The sequence below is a fragment of the Pogona vitticeps genome, chromosome 12, assembly GCF_051106095.1.
Source record: "Pogona vitticeps strain Pit_001003342236 chromosome 12, PviZW2.1, whole genome shotgun sequence".
Lineage (NCBI taxonomy): Eukaryota > Metazoa > Chordata > Lepidosauria > Squamata > Agamidae > Pogona > Pogona vitticeps.
This window is the reverse complement of record NC_135794.1, coordinates 13,629,590-13,654,060: the sequence shown is the minus strand read 5'-3', so window position 1 is coordinate 13,654,060 and position 24,471 is coordinate 13,629,590. Positions and strand designations below refer to the sequence as shown.

Here is a 24,471-nt window from a genome sequence, read left to right as displayed (position 1 = left end):
CCAGAGAGCCGAGGAGGCGGGACTCTTCCTTCCTGGGTGCCCCGCAAAAGCCTTCCGGCGCTCGGAGGGAGCCTCTTCCCTTCCCTTCCCTTCCCGGGATGCCGCCCCCGGTTTGAGAGAGGAGCCCCCCCTCGGAGCGGCCGTAGTGGCCCGAAAGCGCTGGCCTGTGGTCCAGAGGGCCGTTCCCACCCACGGGCTGAGCGAGGCTGCTTCGTGGACGGGCGGCGGGGCCTTGTCCTTCCCGGAGAGATGGGGCCCGGGGCTCCCAGAGGGTGATCGATCCCTCGGGCGCGGCGCCGGCTGGCCTGAAACCCTCTCTGGCGGTGGCGAGGGACGGCAGGACGACGAGGAGCCCCGGTTTCTCTCCCGGCCCCACGGGGGTCGGCCCCCATGAGCCTTCCCACTGCAGAGCCACGGAGGAGGAAGAGGAAGAGGAGCCTGGCTCGGCCCTGGCGCCGGCTGGGGAGGGCGGCGGGTGGCGCTGGGGGGCCCCGGAGGAGAAGGTAGCCATGGAGAGCCTGGCTGGCTATGTGTACAAGGCAGCCAGTGAAGGCCGGGTCCTCACCTTGGCCGCCCTGCTCCTCAACCGCTCCGAGAGCGACATTCGCTACCTCTTGGGCTATGTCACCCATCAGGCTGGGCAGCGGTCGACGCCTCTCATCATTGCTGCCCGCAACGGGCATGCCAAGGTTGTCCGCCTGCTCCTGGAGCATTACCGAGTCCAGACCCAACAGACTGGCACAGTCCGCTTCGATGGGTAGGTACCTGTGGCCGGTTACTGAAGGGCGAGAGGGGCTCTCCTGGCAGAAGGAATGGAACTTGGGTATGGAATGGCTCTATACCCATGACAGCTAGTGTTGTGGAAATGTCACTTGCTGGAGTGTAGTAGGTTACATCGTAACTTTGATTAATTCGTGCTAGTTCTGTTGATGATTTTCCAAGACTCTTAAAACAAAAGAGGCAAAAGGCCATCCAGATTGCCTGCTGCAAGACAACATTGTCCATACACTAGCCTTTCCTCCTGGACTGACCTATTTAACCTAACCTTGCTGGATCATATCTAAAGAACAGTTCCAATACCAAAAGGTACCGGTTAATACTATGTTTAAGATAACTTAACCAAGTGGTCATAATTGTATGCTGCAGATGAAAGGTTTTATAACCTCAGTCTCTAGCATATTTCTAATTCATTATATTTTGCCATAGTTCCCTGCCCCCCCCCCCCAATATTAAAACTGTGTGTACCAGAAACTTTCTCTTCCCATATGATGTATGGGCAAATACGTTTTCCCCAGGGAAAAACAAGACTCCCATGACATCTTAAAATATCAAATTAATATGGCACAGATTGTCCAGCCTGCTAGATAGCCACAACTTCCAGGGTTGTTCAAGGCTGCAGATGAATGTTACCATATATAAGAATTTTACTTATCTATGTAAATGTTACTCTGAAAGGTGCTGTGCTTGTTAAGTGGAGCTACACCCCTGGGTAGCATCTCTGCTATGAGAAAGGAAAGCCTATGAGAAAGGAACCCCAGTCAAGCAGTATTCCTAATCAGAGAGAGGTCTTTACATGTAGCATTTACTTTTGTAGTTGTCTGCATTCAACATGGGGACACCAGAGATGTTTGGAGATGTGGGGTCTCTTCACCTACCATTGGGGGTTTCCTTTTTTTGATTAGTAAGTGGTGTAGGTTTAATTTCAAATTATAATATTTAAACTGGAAATATAGCTCAAAGGGCTCACCTGAATTTTTTTCTGATACACTTCCGCTCTCTCTGCTATTTCTCCCTGAATTGATCACAGCATATAGGTCCTTTTTTATCTCAGTGCTGAAGAACAAAGCTGAAGTTTTTAGTTTTGTAAGCCGTTTTGAATGTTTTTAAAATTTTCTTAAGGCGGTCAGACCAAGGGTCTGCTTTAGTCCGATTTCACAAAATTAAGATTCTTAAACAGACTGCTTAACACATAAGGCTCACCATTTCCTGTGTGTTTCTTGTATCCTCTGTAAGAGGGTTATATCTGCTTTTGCCAGGTACACTTGATAATTTCTTTCTGTGACATCGTTGAGGAGCTGGGTTATTGAGAGGGGTGGGACATACCATTAAAGAGGGGAGCATAAACTGCCCCAGTGGCTCTCTCCATCTGTTGAAATGGACTAGGTATAGTAATAGGATTTCAGGCATAGATAAATTAGTCAGGAATTTTTTCTTGGATTATGATAGAAAACAATGATCATTTAATCTCAGAATTGATCTAGACATAATGCTTGAACAATTTCATTTGAAGAGAGTTACGTTCATGAGAATGTTTTAGTTTGAGACAGAAGGCCTACTATTTGCCATGGAAAGTACTTAGAACATCAGACAGGATAGTCACAATTGAATTTCTGTGAATATTGGGATGAAGGAGCAGACAATACCTGTCTCCAGTTCACTTTCTCTTTTTCCATCCCATTGACAGAATGAGATTTATGTGAATAAATTGTTTTGCTTTGCTAAAGTTGCTTATTAGGTCTCCAGAGTGATCTTAAAATGTAGGATTGCTGAAGCATAATTTTACTCCCTTGTTAATTCTAGACAGTCATGGCTAGTAATTTCGATAAGGCCTGACGTGGTGTTGGAGTTACACATGATGACTCTAGCATATCCCTTTTAAAACAGTCATTAAACAGTATGTAATTATGGCAGGAGAAGAGGGGAAACAAAACTGCTTGTACAGGAATCATGCATAGGCTGAAATCCAGTTGCTTATTGTAAGAAAACTCATAATCTTTAGTTCATTCCTAGCCCACAAGTGAAGAGTCTGTGATGAAATTCTTAGTGGCGTTTACACATGTTGGCTTGGTGTATGCACACAGGCACCTTTGAGAATTGTGGTAGGGGCTTTTTATTTGTCATTTGGGAACAACCTGAAAGTTACAAATACATCAAGATGTAATACGTTGCATTCAAAGCAAAAAGCAAGCAACAATTTAAAAAACATCCCCAAATCAATCTAAATCAGAGAAGCCACATGTTTGCTGTGGTTAAACTACCTCCCAAGCCTCTGAAGAAATGCTTGATTTGCTCCTATTTGATCTTAGGTTAGTTTGTTGCATTGTTGTTCCAATAAGCTCTCTTTAAGTATGAAACATAAAGCTATAACTGTTGTGACCTTAAATGTTTGAAGAACAAATTATGGAGAGTCATAAATCACAAGTTAATACAGATTAATTCATCTTTATCCAGCTGGCATTGGGATGTTCCTGAAGTTTATGCATACTGGTTTGGATAAACTAACAATACGAAATGACTGCCATAGAGATATTACACAAAGGCTCATAACTGAGACAGATATCTAAGAGTTTCCACTCAGAAGGGTAGGAATCTCATTCCTTGCAATACCTTCTGTGGACCCATGTTCTTAAACAGTAGTGAATGTTTTTCCATATTTCTTTTGCTCCTCAATCCCAGGCATGTACTGTATATTTAAGAGAAATGTGGTGAGGATAAGAAGTTGTATTTTCTAGAAAAGTTGGGCTTGTGGGTATGTGCCAGTCTTTCAGCTCCTTCCTGTTTAGTCTCCAAAATGGCAGCCAACATGTCCTATCTAGTATAATTGCTTGAATACAGCTTCATCCTGATTTCTTACTGTGTTGAGTGTTGAGGCTTGAACTTTTATACTGTGGCTGCTAGCAATTGTATGAATGAGGTGCCTCCTGCCTCCTTTATGTTGTGGATTGCATCAGTGTTTGGAAAATCACACACGCCTTTTCTAGATCTCATGTTCTCTTCCAACACAGGAACTTCAGTGGAACTACCTGCCCAGCTATTGCAAATATAGTTTGTGTGTCTCTTTTGCCCGTTTTTACTCTCCCATTTTGCATCTATCTCCTGTGCCTTTTCTTAAGTATTTCTTTATGCTGAGCAAGTCTGGATTTATTTCACTGCAATTTTTTACACACTAGTGGCTTTTGCAATATATGTACTTGAAGCTCTGCATTCAATTTTCTTTTATGTATGGCTTGATGCTGGAACACTAAATTTTATTACTACTAATACTACACACTAGTTCTATTTTTTATTTATTTAAAATACTTTACCCTTCCTTTCTTCTTAAAAGGGCTCAAGGTGGCTAGTTCTAATGTTCTCTCTCTCTCCCTTTTGCTATAGATATGTCATTGATGGTGCCACAGCACTTTGGTGTGCAGCTGGGGCTGGTCATTTTGAAGTTGTCAAGCTCCTGGTCAGTCATGGGGCCAATGTCAACCATACTACTGTGACTAACTCAACACCACTGCGTGCTGCATGTTTTGACGGAAGGCTTGACATTGTGAAGTACCTGGTGGAGAACAATGCCAACATCAGCATCGCCAACAAGTACGACAACACTTGTCTTATGATTGCTGCCTACAAGGGTCATATAGATGTGGTACGCTATCTTCTAGAGCAGCATGCTGATCCAAATGCCAAAGCACACTGTGGCGCTACAGCATTGCACTTTGCAGCTGAGGCTGGCCACTTGGAGATTGTCAGAGAACTGGTGAAGTGGAAGTCTGCCATGATGGTGAATGGCCATGGAATGACCCCTTTAAAAGTTGCTGCAGAGAGCTGTAAAGCGGATGTGGTTGAACTGCTGCTGGCACATGCTGACTGTGACCGTAAAAGCAGGATAGAGGCTCTGGAACTTCTGGGTGCTTCATTTGCAAATGACCGAGAAAATTATGATATAATGAAGACCTATCATTATTTATATTTAGCCATGCTAGAACGATACAGAGATGGTGACAACATAATAGCGAAGGAAGTCCTGCCTCAGATAGAAGCTTATGGGAACCGAACTGAATGCCGGACTCCTCAGGAACTAGAATCCATTCGACAGGACCGTGATGCCCTACATATGGAAGGCCTCATTGTCCGGGAGCGAATTTTGGGTTCAGACAATATTGATGTTTCACACCCCATTATTTATCGTGGTGCTGTTTATGCAGACAACATGCAGTTTGAACAGTGCATCAAGCTCTGGCTTCATGCCTTGCATTTACGGCAGAAAGGTAATAGGAATACCCACAAAGATCTTCTCCGATTTGCTCAAGTCTTCTCTCAGATGATACACTTGAATGAGCCAGTAAGAGCCAAGGACATAGAGAGTGTCTTGAGGTGTAGTGTTTTGGAGATAGAGCAAGGGATGGCTAGAGTCAAAAACTCTCAGGATTCTGAGCTCCACACAGCCATGGACAATTATGAATGCAATATCTTCACCTTCTTGTACTTAGTGTGCATCTCCACAAAGACACAGTGTAGAGAAGAAGAACAGTCACGAATTAACAAACAAATTTATAACTTGATCCACTTGGATCCCAGGACACGAGATGGATCTAGCTTGTTGCACCATGCTGTCAATTCTAGCACACCGGTGGATGACTTCCATACAAATGATGTCTGCAGCTTCCCCAATGCACTGGTCACCAAACTCCTTTTGGATTGTGGTGCAGATGTTAACGTGGTGGACAATGAAGGAAATACCCCGCTACACATCATAGTCCAGTACAACAGGCCCATCAGTGACTTTTTGACCTTGCATTCTATCATCATCAGCTTGGTTGAGGCTGGTGCTCATACAGATATGACTAACAAGCAGAAGAAGACTCCTCTTGATAAAAGTACCACTGGTGTGTCTGAAATACTCCTAAAAACTCAAATGAAACTGAGTCTGAAGTGCCTGGCCGCTCGAGCTGTGCAGGATTATCATATCAATTATCACAACCAGATCCCCAAGACACTGGAAGAGTTTGTTGAATTTCATTAAGTGGAGATGTTCCTCCTCACTTCCCTCCATTAAGGGCCACAATCGAGTCAATAAAATATCGGGCAGAGTTTTTCCATTTCTTTATCTTTCCTTCTTCTAGTACCAAGTGCACCCTATTTCTCCCCAAAACTATCTTAATTAAATTTGTAGATTTCTGCTCTGGTTTCCAAAATGCCAATTGGCAGAATGATCAGGGTTCTTTTTATTTTGTAATGAACTGGGGAAAAGTTCTAAATTGGAATGCATAAAATACTTTAATACTATAATACACATAGATTTTCCCATTGACAGCTGAGAATGCTTAAAGCGGCTACCTGCAAAGACATTTGCGTTTAACCAATTGAGCCAGCCTGTTACCTATGCAGCAGTTTAGAAGGTGGGAGGTAAGGAGGAAGGAACAGAGAATTCTGAAGGATGTTATTTTTAGCATTCTCCAAAACATGCAAAGTGATCCAGGGAAATTTATACATCACCAGCCTATTTTTAATGCCTTTTAGCAGGGTGGATATGATTTAAATCAGAATTTATTTTTATTTTTTTTAAAATTGATTTTATAAATAATTTAAACTTTAGCAAATCGATATTTAAAAAGCATTAATTTTTATCCACCCTGCCTTTTAGTTCCTCCTGAAGCTATTAATAACATTTAGTTTTATTTTTTTGTGTGATTAAATGAAAATCATTTCCCTACAAATGAAGGATAAAGCAGGTTGAAACTCAGGTGTGTGAATGGGCTTACCCAACACAATTTTTAATTTTTCTTTCTTAATAATGATGAACAAAACCAAACATATTTCTGCAAATCTGTTGCCCTTTATATGGAATTTTTATGTTTTAAAGTAACATGCACAGATACCGTACGTATTTGTGTGTGTATCTCACTGTGTGTCTTGCATAAGTAGAAGCCTTGTGGTTAAGACCAGATATTTGTTTCATATGTGAAATACTGTCCAGATACTTTTCAACTGATATCAAGCAAGGATGTTTTCAAAGGATGAAATTCTTTTCTTTTTTTTTCTTTTAAATCAAATATACGTAGTATTGAACCTCAGCAGGGAAAGATCAGTGATGAAGACAAAATTGTGTTGACAGCAACCTACCATGAGAAAAGGCTTTTTAATCTTCAGTCCATTTATTGTGGCACTCTTCAGGGATTCCCCCCCCCCCCCGCGTAACTCCTCCCTGGCACCTCCATCTATTTCTACAAAGCCTGCTATTTTAATTATTGGTAAATTCATTATATAAAGAATGTTGACCTATGGAAAGTATCTCTTTTTGGCAGAAACAGCTGGATGTCAGTTTTCTGACAGGCAATTAAAATTACTTTCCATTAATTCAAATGCCATTTTCTAAAACCATGAAAGAATGTTTTGCAGTTATTTTTTAAACATGAATGAAAAAGAAATAATAAAAATGCATTCTGGACACTTGTGTATTACAAATAAAGTCTTGAATGTGAAATTACCTCTTAATTCTAATTTTTTTCCTGCAAATTATTTGTTGGGGACAGTTTTATTTAGTAGTTGACAGAGATAAGTTATTTAACACATTTTATGTCTAAATTTGTTTGACTAAAATAAAATTGTTAAAAATACATTATATAATGGGTTTAACTGAGCTTGAAAATGTACAATGAAAAACAAACAAGATGTTCTTTCTGCTCCTACTGTATCCTAAATGAACAAAAGTGGTTGCCAGGCTTTGGGATATTCCTATGCATTCTCTCAAAATCATCTAGAATCTGAAGTAATTCTGCATTTATGCAGCCCCATCCCTCCCCCCTTTTTTTCTTTTTTGGTGCAGAATGGGGCTTTGTAGCATGGCTAAAATGTGTTAGTCTCTTCAAGAGAGGTAGGCAAGTTCAAGAGAAGGATTTGAAACAAACCAGAATTTCCTTTCTTACATTGTAAACTTGATCTCCTTTCTAAATCTTGGAATGCTTCTATTTTTAGGAAAGTTAACAGGTATAATGTGGTTGTCACAGTTAACTTCCAAATTTATGTTAGTATCCAGTTCTATTTTTTGTATTCAGGAAGGCGATCTATGATTGCAAAGTTACTGTAGCTAAGTGTCTCTTAATCTAGATACAGTGGTGCCTCGCTTAACGATTGCCTCGTTTAGCGATGTTTTCGCTTAACGATGGGTTCTTTTAAAGAATTCTATGCATCATTTAACGATGTTTCCTATGGGTGATTTTCGCTTAGCGATTTCGGGACCATGCTTCACATAGCGAATGCATTTTTAGGTCCCCTGTTTCACTTAACGATGTTTGTTTTTTCAATTTTAAAAGTGTCTTAAAATGTTCAAAAACATTTTAAATGCTTGGAATAGTTAGAGCACCTTCTAAATCGTGTGCAAACCTAGTTTGGCTTTGTTCTGAGTCTTCGTTAATTTTTGTGAATTTTTTTTCCCCCCATAGGAAAGCTTTGAAACCAACTTTTGACAGCTGTCAAAAGTTGAGCTCAATGCTTTTCAATGGGGGAGGAAAAAATTCACAAAAATTAACGAAGACTCAGAACAAAGCCAAACTAGGTTTGCACACGATTTAGAAGGTGCTCTAACGAACCCAAGCATTTAAAACAATTGCTGACTTTTTGTTAATTTTTTGTGAATTTTTTTCTCCCCCATTGGAAACAATGGAGCCAAACTTTTGACAGCTCCATTGTTTCCTATGGGGGAGAAAGAAATTCACAATAAATTAACAAAGACTCAGAAACTGTTTTAAATGCTTGGATTCGTTAGAGCACCTTGCAAAACCTGTGCAAACGTAGTTTGCCTTCGTTCTGAGTCTTCGTTAATTTTTTGTGAATTTTTTTCTCCCCCATAGGAAAGCATGGAGCTGTCAAATTTTGACAGCTGTCAAAAGTTGGTGGGGGGAAAATCAGCAAAAATTAACGAAAAGTCAGATCAAAGCCAAATTAAGTTTGCACCCGTTTTAGAAGGTGCACTAATGATTCCAAGCATTTAAAACAGTTTTTGAACCTTTTAAGACACACTTAAATTTGCAAAAATGGACATCGCAAAACCATTGAAATGCATTGAATAGGCTTCAATGCATTCCAATGGAGGAAACATTGTATCGCTTAACGATGTTTCCTATGGGTTTTTTCGCTTAAGGACGGCAATCCGTGCCTATTGGAACGGATTAACCAGTTTTCAATGCATCTCTATGGGAAAACGCATTTTGCTTAACGATGTTTTCCCATAGCGATGTTTTTTTGGAACCAATTAACATCATTAAGCGAGGCACCACTGTACGTTTAATATGGTAACAGGAGATGTTGCAAGTTACTACCATGTTTCCTTGAAAACAAGACAGGGTCTTATATTAATTTTTGCTCCAAAAATGCAGTAGGGCTTATATTCAAGGGATGTTTTATTTTTTTCATGTACAACAGTCTACATTTATTCAAATACAGTCATGTCATCATGGTGCACAATGATGGAGGGCGGGGTTTCACTTAACCAGGGCTTATTTTTGGGGTAGGGTTTATATTACGAGCATCCTTATTTTCAGGTTCCCCCTTATTTTGGGGGGAAACAGGGTATTTTATGGTTTTGTAGGTTTTGGGGGCTGTTTGGCCGTGTTCTGAAGGTTTTTCTTCCTAACGTTTCGCCAGTCTCTGTGGCTGGCATCTTCAGAGGACAGGAGTTAGAACTCTTTCCCGGCTGTGAAAGCCTTCAAGAATACATTACTATCTTGTATTGTGAACTGTAGAAGTGCAATTCATAAAATTAGTACTGTGGATCATGGCCCTTGGGGGGCTACTTCTGAGTTGCATCTCAGTCTCTTATACCAGCAATATTGAATCTTTGAAATGTAACAGCTGTTACTTAGTCACCTGTCTTTCTGTATTGTCTTTTATTATGTATTTAAGATATCTTACCCAGCCCCTCTCCTTAAAAGTATCAAAGGTGGCTTACATCATTAAAAAGACAAGATTTAAAAAATAAAAACAATAAGCATACAAATATTAAAAAGGAATTAAACAAGTATATTAAAAATGGTAAACAGAATTAATACTACAAACACATTTAAAAGCAACATTTTAAAATCCCCTCTCAGACAATCAGTAAAAGAAAGCATTCCTAAAGAGAAGGGTCTTTGCTTGCTTGCAGAATGACAGCAAAGATGGGGCTCACCTGGCTTCCCAGAGGAGAGAGTTCCAGAGTCTGGGAGCAGCAGCAGAGAAGGCCCTCTCCTGAGTCCCCACCAAGTGTGTCTGGGATTCAGAGAAAGGCCTCCCTGGTGATCTTTATGCCCAGACAGGCTCATAGAGGGAGATGTGGTCTTTCAGATAGCTTGGGCCCAACACATTTAAAGCCTTATAGGTTAAAACCAGCACATTTAATTATGTCCAGAAACAGATTGGCAACCAATGGAGCTGCTGTAATGGGGTGGTGGTGGTATGTGATCCTTGTCACCAGCCCCAATTAACAATCCAGCTGCAGCATTTTGGATTTATTGGAGTTTCTAAATACTTTGCAAAGGTAGTGCCATGTAGAGCACATTACAGTAATCCAGCCAAGATGCAACTAGGGCATGTGCCACCATGGCCAAATCCAACCTCTCAAGAAATGGGTGCAGCTGGCACATTAGTTTTAACTGTAAAAGGTATTTCTGGCCACTACTGCAACCTGGGCATCCAGGCACAGAAATGAGTCCAGGAGCACCCCCAAGCTGCACACCTGTGTTCTCAGAGGAAGTGTAACCTCATCCAGGACAGGCTGAATCCCTATTTCTTGATTTGCCTTTTGACTGACCAGGACTATTGTGTTGTCTGAGTTAAATTTCAGTTTATTTGCACTCATTCAGTATACACTGGACACTGATCTAGAACTGAAACGGCTTCCTCAGATTCTGATACAAAGAAGCAGCATCTTCACCACCAACAGTTAGTAAATTCAAATTTCCTGCCCTTTCTCCCTGCCTTTTTGTGTTCGTAAGTGGAAGTTCCGTTCGCAAGTCGAAGCAAAATTTTGCGAACGGAGCGATTCCTAAGTCAAAATGTTCGTAGGTAGGGACATTCACAACTCGAGGTTCCACTGCAGAAAGTTGGGGATTGCTTGCAACTTGGCTGCTGAGACTGCCCAGATATGACAGATATGATAAAGATAGCTCTCAGAGGTTTGGGGGGGGGGCTTAGAGAGGCCGGCCCCCTTGGCATGGGTTGAATACCAGACGAGCTCTGCAGTCTGAAGCTGGGCAATGGGGCCCCGCCCAGACAGCCTTTGGGTGGGGCAGATCAAACAGGTCTTTTGGAATGTAGCCAAAGAGGAAGGAGCTGCAGGATTAGGAAATTGTTCAAATGGCCAGCAACGCCGTTGACCTTTTGCCCCATCAGGCACCGAGGACGTTCGCAGCTGGAAAGCAGGCTTTTATTTATTTATTTATTTATTTATTTATTTATTTATTTATTTATTTATTTATTCATTCATTTCATTTCATTTCATTTCATTTCATTTCTACCCTGCCTATCTAGTCAATTGTGACCACTCTAGGCGGCTTACAACATACACTTAAAAATAAACATATAGCAAACCACATCACAAAAAATAAATAAAAAGATAGAATAAATTTTTTTTCCCAAAGATGGCGAGAAACAGGATATATTATAACAGAAAAAAGAATAATTAGGTATTAGGTGGCCCAATAGGGCACTGAGGCAAAAGGTAGCTGCAGGAGACTCTGGTCTTCTTCTTCTGCAACATGACATTTGCCTGCAAAGTTATTTAGGTTTTTCCCCAGGAGGCCACTGAGGTTGTCAAAGCAACAACGACAGCAGGAGAATAGGGTCCGACTGCAAAATGGTACTAATGGTGGTTAATCAAGGTGGCCGCTGGGCTTCTTGAGTAGATTAGAAGTTTGAATCCATGCAATGGGGTGACCTGAGCTCTTGTCCCTTGTTCCTGCTTCTGCCTGCCTACTGAGTTAAACTGCTGCTGAGCCACTGGACTTGTTGATCGGAAGGTCAGCAGTTTGAATCCATGAACTCCTGTGGCTTGCTGCAAATTCTGCCAACCTACTCAGGCAGTAGCCCGAGTGGACTTTGGAGCACCATGTTGGCATGGGATAGCCGGGCAGGCATTGAGTGAGACAGAGCCTGGCCTTCTTGGCACAGAGATGCCTGGACAGGCTTGGGGGGGCAGAAGGAAAGGAAGAGGCATAGGCAAAATCAGTAGCACCAACAGGAGAAAAGTGTCCAAGGTGCTATTAACATCAGTAAATCTGCAGGGCTCTCGGAAACAGATTAGCTCTGCAATCTGAAGTCGTGTGATGGGACAATGGGCAACGCTTGGACAGGCTTTGTGTGGGCCTGAGAACGATGCCTGCCACTACTCAAGTCCTCTGGCTGCCACCAGTGGGCTGTGAGCAAGAGGTAGTCGTGCTGACACTTCCGCTGTGAAGTGCACCTTGCGCCCCTGTAGCCATGAAAAGTGGTCACAGACCACCTCCCTCACAGAGTCAAAGAGCGAGGACAGCAGTCTAGAACTGAGACTTCTCCATGAGGGGAGGTCGTACCAGGGGGCAAAAAAAAAATGCAGCAACCGATGGAAGGCTTGGGATTCCACGATGGACAGTGGAAGTCTGAGCAGGGCAATTGTCTTGGCGACAAGACGAGTGGCCGTCTGCTGGGCCTTGCCCTTTGACCGCCAACTGAGGGTCATGGCGGACCCAGCGGGTGCCACTTCGTGGAGCATGGCCTGCCTTATGCTCCTGGCCCCAGAAACCCCTGTGGCTGCCCTTTTGAAAAGAGGCCCCTCCTCCTGCCTCCCTTGGAGCTGCTCTTTTCCCTCTCCCAGACGGAGCAGACGAAGTGCCTTCCCTGGACAAGAGCCTTGGGTGGGGCCTCTCCAGCTGTTGGTGGAGGGCGGTGGAGGACAGATGCCTGGGGTCCGGCTCCCTCCGGACCACCGCCAAGGCAGGCATTGCAACATGCCAGCTGTGGGTCATCGCTGAGCACCAGGAAATGATCCCACATGGCCCCTCTGCCATGTTTGCCCAAATGAGGACCCACTGCCTGCTTCTGACTCCTGGCCTGGGAAGAACTCTTTGTCCTGGTGTGCTGCTGGTCTGGGAGGAGGGAACAGGTGACTCTGGGGACAGGGTGGGGTGGGGGGTTGTGAAGCCTGTCCTGCCGTTATTGGTTCCAATCTTTGGAAACCAGTAACTCCCCAGATTCCTTTAGGAAGAGGAGCGGCAGTTCTTTTGACACCTCTGGAAGCTTTGGTTCCATACCTGCCTGCAAGGCCACCGGAGGAGGGACAGTGGCAGCACTGGTTATCGTAGGCATGGTTGTGCACGTGGTGGCCATGATGACGGTGCTGCTACCTAGCCTGCATTGCATCACAGCCTTCTTCCCCTTGGATTGCCCCCTTCATTTTCTACTGCCTGCCTAAGAAACCAACTAAACAAATAAAGCAACAGAGATTGAGGAAGGAAACTAATAGAGGGTCAGAGAGTGTGCGCAAACTTTATTTTTAGAATGATAGTGGTGTAATTGTTTCAATAAAATGTGACTTGCCTGCCTAAACAAAGCACCCGCTCAGTATAATGTAATTAGGAACCCCCCCAACCCACTGTGGCAGAGAAGCCAAAAAAGTCCAAAGAAAGCCCTCCCAGCTAAGTCTCAGTCAGAGACACCCTCCCAATAAGTTTTAGAAGGAAAAGGAGTGATGGGTCCACCCACCCACCAAATTCCACCCCGCTCACTGTGCTTCAGAGACACAAGTCTCCCTAAAATGACCTTTAGAGATCATTATTCCAGTGTTTAAAAAGGGCAATCCAAGTATACCAGCTAATTACCGCCCTATTAGCTTACTTTCAATATTTGGTAAAATATATGTTAAACGTCTAGCGAAATGTCTCTTGGAATGGATGATTGATCTTAGCCTGCCTGGTAAGGAACAGGTGGGCTTCCAAGTAGGATCCTCAATGCTCGCTCACTCACTCACTCTCATGTTTCTAGCTGAGAAATATCTTCATTTCCATGGCAAGCTCTTTGTTGCCTTTATTGCCTTTATAACCTAAACTCCCTGACAAATCGTGGAGAAACACAACTTTACCATATTATTCACCAAAGAATTTGGGACATTGAACTTCATACTCAGGCAGCTGATTTGAATTTAATTTGCTCTCCTCATTTTTATGGTTTGTCCCCTTTGTCTGTAACCAGTGCCAATTATTTCACCAATCTCATCAACCCACTGTGGCGCTGGGCATTTATGCTGGCCAGATTTAATATATTTACCTCAGCTGTTCTTTCTGGCAGATATTGTAACATCCCCTTTAAGAACCACCGGAGTAAGCACTGCTTAGTGGAACCAGACTCAATTTTACATATTCTTTTTTACTGCCCTAAATTTAGCGATCTCCATCAATTACTACTTAGCTCTGTTATTTCAAATTTCTCTGGCTCCCCTGAGAGGTTAATCCTAATGAGGTTAGCAGATAAACAACCTGATTTGACTGAACGTGTAGCTGAATATCTTGCTATTGTAATAAACTAGGCTGACTGTTACAACTTGACCATATTTATCTTATTACATAGGAAAGTATAATCTTGTTTTTAATGCCAATAAAAGTTTTTGATATTGAGATGTACTCATTTTGATATTGGGATGTACTCATTTTAGACAGAGGGGATAGGTGGATTGAGAGAGGGGTCAGGGAGGCCATCCATGTGCATATAGAAAATCCATCACTCAACAGGGTTGGAGACCTTAGATACAATCTGTCCCCTATTTATCTTGCTGCCCTTCCATCCGCCCCCAGAATGATTAGGACCATACGTTCGTTCGTTCGTTCAGTCGTTTAGTCATGTCCGACTCTTCGTGACCCCATGGACCAGAGCACTCCAGGCCCTATCTTCCACTGCCTCCCGTAGTTGTGTCAATTTCATGTTGGTTGCTTCGATGACACTGTCCAACCATCTCATCCTCTGTCGTCCCCTTCTCCTCTTGCCTTCACACTTTCCCAACATTAAGGTCTTTTCCAGGGAGTCCTCTCTTCTCATGAGATGGCCAAAGTATTGGAGCCTCAGCTTCAGGATCTGTCCTTCCAGTGAGCACTCAGGGTTGATTTCCTTTAGAATTGATAGGTTTGTTCTCGTTGCAGTCCAGGGGACTCTCAAGAGCCTCCTCCAGCACCACAATTCAAAGGCATCAATTCTTCGGCAGTCAGCTTTCTTTATGGTCCAGCTCTCACTTCCATACATCACAACAGGAAAAACCATAGCTTTGACTATTCGGACTTTTGTTGGCAAGGTGATATCTCTGCTTTTTAAGATGCTGTCTTAAAAACCATACACCCTAGGTAATTCCCTAACGGATGCAGTGATGTTCTAAAACAATTCCATGCATTGCCATTTCAATATGCTACTTACTTTAAAAAAAAAAAAAAAGAAAGCCACTGAATGATTGGTTGAAAGAAATGGCAGGGAAGGAGCCTACGTTGATTCCATGGGCTCTGCCCCCAGCAAGGCAGCACAGCTCCAGCAGAGCTCTGGCTGAGGAGAAAGGCAGGGGAAAGGGGAGGGGTTACCTCCCTTCTGGCTTCCCCAACCGTCCCCCCAAGGTTATCCCCTTGCGCTGCAGCTGTCCTTGGCTGCTGTTGCTGCTGCCTCCTTACTTGCGAATAAACCAGGTGAATGTACTCATGGGTAATCCTTTGTACAGATTTGTAGCCGGAGATAAAAGGACCCTCTGTAGAGGATCAGGGGAACCACTTAACTGCTATCTGATCAGGCTACAAGAGGTTGTTTGCTGTGGGGACAGGAGAAGTGAGTGGCACATCTCTCCACCTCCATACATCAACAGACTCTTTGTAGCCCGATTGACCTCTAGCCCAGAACAGCCAATCTGGACAAGCCCTCTGGCTCTTTATATTAGTCACCGGACAGTGTGGGTGGAAGGGTACTGTTGACACTCATGTTTACCTTGTGGATTTCCTTAGGCATCTCTTTGTTTATACAGTGACTAGATTGCATTATTCTTTATATTCTAAGGCCTTATATGCAGCTCTCTAAGAGCAGCCTGAATTACTGCTTCTGCCTCCTTCCCTATTTCACCCAGATTGCAACTGTCCATTAGGAACACAGAGGAAAGGATTGGTGGAATGTAGGCATATTTCATAGAGACCCTGCAACAGTATCCTGTGTGGCACTTTAGTTTCAAATGGTTGTAGATTTTCAATTTAGAAAGCAATACCTAAACTCAGATTCAACAGTTGTGCAGAATAATAATTAGCTTTCAGTTAAGACTATAGAATTGAGCCATGCTGTTTTCCAGTCCTCTGGGAGATTTCTGAAACAAATTCTGATCCATTGATCTTTGCATTCCTTTCAGAAGAGAGCAATTTCACATTCCCACAACTTCACAGAAGTATTCCTTTTTGACAACTAATATTTTTAGAAAGAACGTAACTTGTCAGCAGGCATTACAAGTCTTCAGCGAGAAGATCATTTGCACTGACATATGTGTGTATTGGAGAGAGACTGGGATTTCTTCTAAATGGAACAGGCAAATACCTAGTTCCTTAGTAGAAGGACATAGTCAAATTGCAGTACCTCAATGTTTTCATTTTTCAAAAAGAGTTTAGTTTTCTTTTTTTTAAACAAAAGACTACTGCGACAGCATTTTATTTATGTTAATGTATTCAGCTGAAGAGATATCTCATTTTCAGTCATTACTATTAACAGTAATAATAGCATAAATAATTCTATTATGAATTTTTTTTCAGATTGGAACTTTCCCATCATACAAAAGTATATACATATAATACATGTTTTCCTGTTTTGTTGATTTTGACAATTGCACGACTTGTGAAAAAACACTTCAAACTGGGTTTTTTTTTTCTTAAAATCACCTTTAACAATAAGAAAGGTAAACATTTTCAAAATAAGTATATACAGCTTAAGACTGAAGGCTTGTGTTAAGGTGCTTACAATTGTCTGTATTTGTGTTCAGTGCATTATAAGAAGGTAATTAAGATATCTTCAACTGCTCCATGTAAAGAGGCATATTGGATGTGATAGGCAATGTGTCTTTGGGCACTTTTCTTGCACCAGGTCCTTTGAAATGAGTGGAAGCTCAGACACAGAAGTGTCCAGTGGACTGCATGGTTTGCTCATTCGTAGAAGTTTGATGAATGTGTCAAAGTTATAACTGTAATTTTACTGATTCACAGGAAAACAGTCTGGTAACTTTATCAGTGTGTGATCCTTGCCTTGCCATACTTCCTGCCTTACAACAACTGATGCCTAGAGAACAGGCCAATGCGTGCCCATCTGCAAGTTAAGTTCTGTTTAATTCTGGTTATTCAGGTTGCGTTATGAGGTGGGTGCAGGTTGTATTTTAGTAACTTTCACAAAGTCTTTTTGTTTAGAAAGAATCTCATGGCCTTAAATTATTTTGAATGCTGCATCCCATTGTAAATGCAACTCTTTGTCCTGAAACATATTTCCTTGAAGGCTATTTTTGAAGAATGCGCCAATCTGACTCCTTCTCCCTTGATGTCTTGAATATTTGCAGTAAAAAAAGAATGGCAGAGTTGCCTCGTGTCTGCTGATTGTAGTAAATGAATGGATTCAAGCTTTCCTCTTCCTGTATCCTACCCTCTTCCCCTCAAGAAAAAGACAAGGGGCATCTTTTGGAAAGGCCTGGGATTGCTGTTTCCAGAACTCTTGCAAGGTTGGTCATTTTTTAAGAATAACATTACCACTGAAGAGTCCTGTCCCTATAAATTTTCCCTCCCACTCCTTATGTATTTCCCGTGTCTTAAGGCAGAAGGAAATAAAACCAGTTTGAAGTACATTTAGCTGGCTGCATCTCAATCCTTGTAGGTAACACTTAGTGGCTTGGTTGTTTTTAGTGACAGGAGATTGATCAATGCAGACAGAGACCTTCACACCAAACAAAATATGGCCTTCTGCAGATGACTGAGTCACTGGGGCAAGTGGAGACTTTAATCCAAATCCTTGCTGTTCTGGTCCTGGGCTGTTTCTCTCTTTCGGTTGGTACTTTTAAAAAAGCCAAGCTGCAGATACAAGATAATGTAAAAAGAAAAAAAAAACACCCACTGTTACTTCAATAGCTTGTATTAACAACACTTTTGATAAAAGTAGCTTCCTTCTGCAATGTCTGAGCTGCCCTGTCTTTTTTACTTTGGCTTTTCCCCCTCCCTCCTTTACACACACGTAGTAGATATCACTGCCTCCCTTTTGTAGAGAATTCGTTACTGCATTTTATTTAATAAGAATTAATTCCCAGCGTACCAACAATGTCACAGAAACCTAAGATTGAATAAAGAAATATTCAGGTTTTTAAAATAGTAATGAATGAACTAGCAAGGAGGACAAAGACCTGCAAAGACTTCATCCGTGGATTTTCTGCTCATTAATCCCCTCTTAAAATAGTGAACCTGTTTCCTTAGGCAAGACAGCAACTGTAGTTTTCAAGATATATAAAGAACAAATACTTATCAGCAAGAATCTCTTCTGAGGTTAGGACTTTGTTTCTCTGACATTTTTCAAAGGTGGGTTTTGATGTAGGCAATATGATGCTTCAAAATAACTGGCTGCTGGTGTGGAACTGATTCTCTGAATTATTGTCTGTGTACTCAGATACACAACCAGTTCTGTGTAGAGAACTAGTGCCTCTGCAGAGCAGTTCAAAACTCATAAAGTGGAGGTTAGACCCTTTTAATGATGGTCCTTCCCCTGCCCTCAATGTCCATGTCTAGGTATGCCTTCCATGTTTCCCATCAGCTTCTTCCTTTGCTTTGTAGCACAGGCAGCAAAGCAAAGGAAACATAGTACTAGTCACTGATAATGGCTGAGAGGAAGACGGCAAGCTGTGTGAGTTTGCTGAAACAGCGATGTCTACATTGGCTTGGGCATGTTGTGAGGATGGCTGATGGTCAGATTCCAAAAACATCTCCTGTATGGAGAATTAGTGCCGGGAAAGCGCCCCAGAGGGAGCCCACAGCTGTGATACAAGGAGATCTGCAAGCGGGATCTGGAGGCCTTAGGAATGGACCTTGTTACGGTCAGCCATAGCATTACCTGTCCGTCACAGCTGGGAGGGAAAATCTCAGCCAATGAGAGGGCGGAGGGTGGTGCAGAGGCGGGAGGAGCTGTGATATATAAGGTGTGTGTGAGGTGTGAGTGAGTCAGATAGGAGATAGCAGATATCAGATATCAGTGTCTGAGCTGCGAGTTAAAGTAATCTTAGTGTCAGTGTGAAAGAGTCTGTGAGAGCTAGTGCCTGAGAAACAGTAATTGATTATTTCTTTAACAGTGATTTACCATTCCTTTCTTTTTGTATTCAATAAACCAAGTTTTTATTTTTAAAAGTTATACTGGCCTGCTGTATGATTTATTCATTAAGGAATGGTTGGTGGCAGTAAAGAAGAGTGAAGGGTTTTAAAGTGACGTGATGACCTCCCTTTGTGAGTAGTGAGGAAGGCCGTCACAATAAATTGGTGCCAGCTCGTGGGATTCGAAGATCCAGTGAAGCCTTGACTGGGAAAGGTGCCCAGAGCAGGGGTCTTTAGTTAGGGGATCTGAAGTGGAGAGCGTGGGTAACCTTCTAGGATCTGGCTCATGGGGAGCAGGTCTAGTAGAGGGGCACTGAAACTTCAGATTGGGAACTGAGACAGGGAAGCTCTGTGGTGACCATTTCTGAGTGGAGAGTTGCCCAAAGCAAAGGCTGTGGTGTTTTGGCTAGCTTGTCCTGAGTTAAGGGAAACTCTGAGGGGACAGAGCGGAGGCCAAAGGCAGTGAGGCTGAGGGAACTCTGTGTAAACAGCTAAACCTGGGTTAGGGTAGAGCTGTGTGTGTTTAAGATTTGTGCCTGAGGCAGAGAAAGGAAAAACTCTGTTTTGGCGGGAGGCCTAGCGAAGGGCTGAAAGCCTAGTTACAGTTGCTAGCTAGACAGCGTGGGGGAGCAGCAACTTTATATCACAGACTTGCTGACAGGAAAAAAGTGACTTTTTAATTGAGGCCTGAAAGTGGTTCAGTGGCCTGAAAGAAAGGAAATGCCCTTGACCAGGGGAAAGATGGCTGAACAAAGGCAAGCTGAAATGGCAGCCGGCTCAGATGAGGAGATTAGGGAGGTGGATGAAAGATTTACCTCAGCTCAAGAGTCCTCAAGAGAAGATTTAGCAGACCTCAGAAGATTGGAGTTAGCGCAAGCACATAAATACAGAATGAAACAGTCAGAGAAAGAAAAAATGGCTTTACAAATGGAAAGGGAGGCTGAGGAGAGAGATAGGGAGGAAAGACTGAGGCAGAGGGAAATGGAGATTGCTCTAGAGAGAGAGCGTATGTCTTTTGAACTCCGGAGATTGGAATTGATGAATCAGAACAATAACAATAATAGAGATTCCAACTCTGATGGGAGTCAGTTATCAAAAGCAGACCTAAATAAATTCCCAACTTTTAACCAGGGAGATTGTCCAGAGGCATTCTTAACTTTATTTGAAAGAGCGTGTGCAGATTTTTCAGTTAGGGACTCTGAAACAATGATCATTCTGAGATCCCAACTTAGTGGAAGCCTTGCTGAGATCTACGCAGAAATGCCAATTGAATTGATAAAGGATTATTCTGAATTTAAAAAGTTGGTGTTTGCCAGGTATGGCATCAATGCAGAACATCTGAGGCAAAAATTCAGATCACTAACAAAGAAACCTGATGAGTCTTACTCACAGTTAGGAGCCAACTTGGCTAGGTATTTGGATAAATGGCTGGTACAGGAGAAAGTTCAGACAATTGAGGATCTGAAGAATATTATAGGATTGGAACAGTTTTATTCCCTTTTACATGGTGAATTAAAATACTTGCTCAGAGACAAGAAACCGGAGAATTTGCAACAAGCAGGGGAAATTGCTGATTTCATTTCCCAGATAAGAAAAACTAGTTATTCTGAGGGAAGAAGTATGAGGAAAACTTGGGAGGACAATAATAGATATCCCAGGGGACAAGTTAAAAACCAGCAGAAGGTTGGCAGCCATTATGTGGGAAAGCCCTCAGAACAGAGCCAAGCCAGAAGTCAGAATTTGGAGGGAAAAGTAAAAGGGGCTGAAAATGAAACATGTAATGTTAAAATTTGCTTCAGATGCAATGAAAAGGGTCACATTGCGTCCCAATGTCGAAAAGGCAGAGAAAATAAAGAATTTTTACCACAGAAAGTGAATTTAAATAAGCCAAAATCTGTTTATTGTGTCCAGAGGGAACAAATAACTCCACCAAGGGAGTTGCCATAGCAACACCAGCAGAGCTCTCAGCAGCAGCTGATAATAGTGAAGCTGATCTTCCTGTGGCTGAGATCAGACATTGCCTGTTGATTAGAACAGATCACCAATTATTTGAGACAGCTGGAGATAATATTGGAATTTTAGACAACAACTTTCTGTCGCTGAGAGATTCTTGTTTGCAGGTGACCTTGTGTCATCCGGATATTGTGCCACACAAGTACATAATACCAAATGAAAACATGGCAGTGAAAGGGATAGGACAAGAAACTATTATCTTGCCTGTGGCTGAAGTGCCAGTTCGTTATAGGGGATGGCAGGGATATTGGCGTGTAGGGATTTCCTCACAACTGCCATCGGCCGTTCTTATTGGGACAGACCTCTCTGAACATGTTAAGAATGTTTTAGTTCTAACACGTTCACAACAAGAGCAAACAGAGACTGCTGAGGGAAATGATGACAGTCAGGGTGAACAAGTAACTGAAAATATACAACAAGCTGAGACATTCGCACTTGATATACCACAATGCAGTAGGTTTTCTCAAGAACAGCAAGCAGATCCCACTTTAAACAGTTGCTTTGATAAAGTGTCTGGAATACAGTTAACCCTTCAAACGCCTGAAAGATTCCACGTTAAGCAGGGATTACTGTACAGGGAAACATTGGTAAACCTTTCAAAATGGGGAGATGGGATTCAAAGACAGTTGGTGGTGCCTGTTAAATATCGCCAGATGATATTAGAAAGGGGACATTCTGATACATTTGCTGCACATTTAGGGATCAATAAAACCAAGCAAAGGATAACACAAAACTTCTATTGGCCAGAGATAGGAAAGCAGATTAAAAGTTTCTGCCAGAGCTGCGATATTTGCCAGAGACAGGGTAATAACCGGGACAAAATGAGGGCTAAGTTATGTCCATTACCCGTAATCTCTACACCATTTCGATGTATTGGCGTGGACATTATTGGGCTATTGCCTAGGGTCACAGACCTCAACAGGAATGGAAACCTTGACATCTGAGTGTTCAGCCTGGAGGCAGGCGGTGTATCACGGCCTCTCCCAATTTGAAGAGACCCTTGTCCAGCAGGCCGAGGCAAAGAGGCAGTCCCCAAACCAGCAAAATCAGGGAGCTGGACAGGGGACAGATTGTATTTGTCTTCAGTGTGGAAGGGATTGTCACTTTCGAATTGGCCTTCTGAGCCACATTAGACACTGTTCCAAGTTAGAGCACGTTACCATAGTCTCTCAAGACAGAAGGATTCCTAATCAAATCACTCGAAGAACCACAGTTACTGTTCTTCTCTGGAGTCTTTGTGACTCTCACATAGGTGATTGTATACATGCACTTAGCAATGAGAGACTGGTGGTCCTATGATTGAGAAAGGTGTCAGTGACAACACCAATGCCCCTTTTGAAGACAGAAGTTGCAAACAAAAGTGGGCCCGTCAGAGAGTTGACAATCTGTTCTTGAAGCAGGGTACAGCAAACTTAACTTCATTAGCAGTCTTTGGGATTGTCTTGCCACATCAAAGCAAAATTGTCATTGAGTAGACTCTGTTGTAACCTCTCTCTTTTGTAACCTCTATCCAGTGTTGGGGTATGGTAAAGTCAGGTTTGTTGGTTTGAATGGAGCTGTAATAGCTAAGAAGGAAAACTCAGCCATGGAGATGAAGCCACTATCATATAGTGGCTGAAATCCTGTTTAGTGTGGTAAGTTGCTCTAGACTAAGCCCGCTGAATCAATGGGGATTTCAGGAATTAACTCTTAAGTTCTATTGATTCAAACAGACCTACTCTAATTGTGACTTACTTTGGTGTATCTTTGTTTTTCATGAAAGAGAACCATAGGAGTAACATTACTTTCTGTATTTTGATGTTATAACATGATAATGTAAGAATGCTTATTTTTAGGGAAAGAATTTGTGCATTTCTCATTTCAGCAATAATTAAAAATACTTGAAATATTGTTATACTGTACAGAGAAAAGGCAGGACACATAATGGGCTTAAGTTACAGGACCCTGATTTTCATTGAATATCAGGAAAAGCTTCCCATTAGAGCAGAATGACAATGTAATTTTAGGAGATGGTGAGCACAGCAACACTGCAGGCCTTCAAGAGACAACCATCTGTCAGATCTGCTTTTGGTTTGGATTCCTGCCTTGAGCAAGAGGTTGGACTTGATGGCTTTATAGGCCCCTTCCAACTCCATTATTCTATGATTCTATGAAAGGGAGGTTTTACATTATAGCACTATAAATCTTTCATTTAAAATAAAATCTACCCAGAAAAGTATTTTAGCAACAAACTGCTGATTTTAAAAGATAAAAAGGGGTCATAATATGGCTGTGCATCCTTGCAGCGATTACAATATATCCAGTTAGACTGTACATTCTTTAGAGCAGCTGTGCGCATCGTCTCTGGCACACCCCAGTGGGCGGTGGTGGTGGGGAGGAACTTACCTTCCACAATGCGAGCACAAGTAGTGCCAAGAGGAGTAGGCCACCTAATGTGCTCCCAATAATGATCCAAATGGGGATCTGGGATTCCTCTACCTTGGAGATTTCAAATGTGATCTGCAACACAAATAAAGTAAAGGCATGAACAATCAGCTCCTTCCATTGAAGTTCCAGCATTTGGCTCCTTTTGCATCCAAGCAGCACGGAGAGGACGTGTTTTACATCAAAATGACTCCAGGCAAGTGCACTCTTGAGACAAATAATTCTCGCAGTTACTGGTGGGTGCCAGGAGAGGGCACTAGTCCTCCATTCTTTTCGGTTTGGTGCACGGCTGGACACACAGTTCTTCCTAGAAAAAAATCCACCTGGATTTCAGTAACTTTCAGCCAACTTTCACATCACCCTGGAACAATCTATGCAACAGGTGTATTTTCTAGATGCCATTGTGAAGCTACAACATGGATATCTTAGCACCACGCTGTACAGGAGACCCACTGATCAATATAGCTACTTGCACTTGTCCAGCTTCCATCCATCCACACATAACAAAACTGTCAGGAAATTACAAGGTTTGTAATAGAAAAAAAATGACACCTTAGACTGAATGTATAAAGGGAGTAGTTAATCAGGTATGTTGTACAGCTGTGTATAAAGCTGAGTCATGCTGACTAGGCAGAAGGCTGATGTATTTTTATATATTTATTTATTGAGCTTATATGCCGCCCATTTAGACATAGTCTACTCTGGGCGGCTCACAAAACACAGAATAAAAACTATAAATATGAAATTACAATTTACAACATTTACACAAAACAAAGAGAAAAAGAGAAAGTTACGTAGTGCCTGGAGGGAAGTCCAGTCTATAGAACCAGATCTTGAGTTGGTTTTTGAAAGTGCCTAGCGAGGAGGCCAGACGAATCATATTGGGGGGGGGGGGAGCATGTTCTAGAGCCTGGGAGCCACTGCC

The 24,471-nt window shown here is 42.4% G+C and overlaps 2 protein-coding genes across 2 annotated transcripts in view; one reads left to right on the top strand and one right to left on the bottom strand.

The window, feature by feature from the left end:
* Window positions 1–201: 201 nt before the first annotated feature.
* On the top strand, window positions 202–7,252 carry FEM1B (fem-1 homolog B). Its single transcript, XM_020808147.3, has 2 exons — window positions 202–757; window positions 4,156–7,252. The coding sequence occupies exons 1-2, from the start codon at window positions 510–512 to the stop codon at window positions 5,789–5,791; spliced, it is 1,884 nt and encodes a 627-aa protein (XP_020663806.1). The 5' UTR covers window positions 202–509; the 3' UTR covers window positions 5,792–7,252.
* A 9,176-nt stretch (window positions 7,253–16,428) lies between these two features.
* ITGA11 (integrin subunit alpha 11) overlaps window positions 16,429–24,471 on the bottom strand; it is a 157,076-nt gene continuing 149,033 nt past the window's right edge. The window contains exons 29-30 of the mRNA XM_072982185.2: window positions 23,508–23,621; window positions 16,429–17,828 (exon numbers count right to left, since the gene is read on the bottom strand). Of these exons, the coding sequence (XP_072838286.2) occupies window positions 17,757–17,828; window positions 23,508–23,621 (186 nt within the window). The 3' untranslated portion in view covers window positions 16,429–17,756. The remainder of the gene's footprint in view (window positions 17,829–23,507; window positions 23,622–24,471) is intronic.

Excerpts from the sequence above, each read along its gene's own strand:
- FEM1B (XM_020808147.3), top strand. The coding sequence starts at position 510 with ATGGAGAGCCTGGCTGGCTATGTGTACAAGGCAGCCAGTGAAGGCCGG. Across the intron at positions 758-4,155 it reads GGCACAGTCCGCTTCGATGG|ATATGTCATTGATGGTGCCA; the intron begins GTAGGTACCTGT and ends CTTTTGCTATAG.